The sequence below is a fragment of the Cyprinodon variegatus genome, unplaced genomic scaffold, assembly GCF_000732505.1.
Source record: "Cyprinodon variegatus isolate N-32 unplaced genomic scaffold, C_variegatus-1.0 Scaffold45, whole genome shotgun sequence".
Classification (NCBI taxonomy): Eukaryota; Metazoa; Chordata; class Actinopteri; order Cyprinodontiformes; family Cyprinodontidae; genus Cyprinodon; species Cyprinodon variegatus.
In genome coordinates this window covers 1,692,900-1,694,500 of record NW_015150498.1, presented here as the reverse complement: position 1 = coordinate 1,694,500, position 1,601 = coordinate 1,692,900, and the positions used below count along the sequence as shown (strand labels likewise).

Genomic DNA, 1,601 nt, shown 5'->3' with positions numbered 1-1,601 from the left:
CTCGACAGTCCGTAGTAATGTGGCATTGTTTCAGTAAGCCATAGCATTTATTTTCATCTAAAGCTGCTCTGATTTTTTGGAGCCCGTATTCTATTAAAACTGGACCCACAAAACGTTCAACATACAGACGGAGAGTAGTTTATGAGGACATGTTTTAAATAAAACAGCTCTTATAGTATTAGTAATTATTAGGTGTTCACTTTCAGCAGAAGTCTGACTCCAATGACGGACAGTATAAGTCAGTATAAGAGCAGTTCTGTCATGCCTTTTCCATGTCCCGATGATGCAATGGGCACAGCTCTTTGAGATGTTTAAAGTTAATTCTCAAAACAGACAAGGATTCAGATATCATCAAAGAGTAAATAGATTTTATTATTGCTGTTTCAGACTCCTACAGGTTAAAAACGTGTTCTGATTTCACAGCCATCCGTTGGTGGAGAAATCCCGTCTCAGCTGCTGGGTCTCTGCCTCTGTGAGCGGCCGTAGAGGAGAACGGCAGGCGCCGCCGTGGTAACCAAACCACTCCATCGCCTGCTTCAGGGCGGGAACTCCCAATTTCCTGGTCACCTAGCAACAAGGAGCCTCAATCAATTTCTATACACCCCCGCCCACTACATTAAGTGAACATAGGAACAGTGGCAGTAAAGAAAACGTGTTAATCTTTGGTATTTTCTGACCGACTTGACTTGGAGCTGTGTGTGCGGTGGGAGGCCGAGTGTTTGAGAGCAGTGGCATTTAGCAGTCCTTAACAATCCTGTGGATGGCCTTAAGCACACTCAGCAGCCAATCACTCAGTCCCAGAGCATCTCTGAGCCGCGCTGAGCACACAGCTCTGACATTCATCATTCAGAATAAGCTTTTTTTTGTTTCACTTTTCTTATCCAGGTGAAAATAATCATTCACAAAGTGGTATTCATAAAAAGACAAAATAAAAATACTTTTTCATCTGTATAGCAATAAATACCATACATTTTTTTTAAGTACATCCCTTAATGGTACAACTTTAATACGGATAGTAAATACATGTTATTAATTATGTGTAACAGAGTATTAACTTATTACTAAGTGCATATTGTGTTGTACAAGATATTATGCTTGAAAAAAAAAATTACAAATGCTTATTAGCATAGATGCATTTGGTTTCTGCTGATTTGGATCAAAAAGTTTGAGCCAATGACTTCATTTATTTACATTAGTAGCCATTCAAAAATTCCACACTTTCCTTGATGACTTGCCTTGCCTGGTCGTCAATCTTTGTACTAAAATATTCTTTCTGTCATGATTTGAGGACATTAAGATCTAAAGAGAAGCATCAGCTCAGTTTATAGATGTTTTTCCAGTGTAGTCCTGTTTCTCTGACTGTGACTAACTGGATGTTCTCTCTTCATCCTCTGACATGGGCGCTGGCTCGGAGCTCGTCTGCCTGGCTGTGTGTTTCCTGGACGGGGCCGCCTTTTACTAGCCTGGGTGCCATTCCGAACTTAGTCCCGCCCACAAGGTTTGAGTTCGGGGAAGTTCGGTCTGGCTCTGCTCCATAGTAGCGCGAGTATGATCGCCCACTGTCAGGCGATCCAATCAAATTGTCAGGGCGGGCTTTATAC

The 1,601-nt window shown here is 41.7% G+C and overlaps 1 protein-coding gene across 1 annotated transcript in view; it reads right to left on the bottom strand.

Moving 5' to 3' along the window:
- Positions 1–348: 348 nt before the first annotated feature.
- Positions 349–1,601, bottom strand: part of hoga1 (4-hydroxy-2-oxoglutarate aldolase 1) — a 44,804-nt gene continuing 43,551 nt past the window's right edge. The window contains exon 6 of the mRNA XM_015370346.1: positions 349–567. Within this exon, the coding sequence (XP_015225832.1) occupies positions 418–567 (150 nt within the window). The 3' untranslated portion in view covers positions 349–417. The remainder of the gene's footprint in view (positions 568–1,601) is intronic.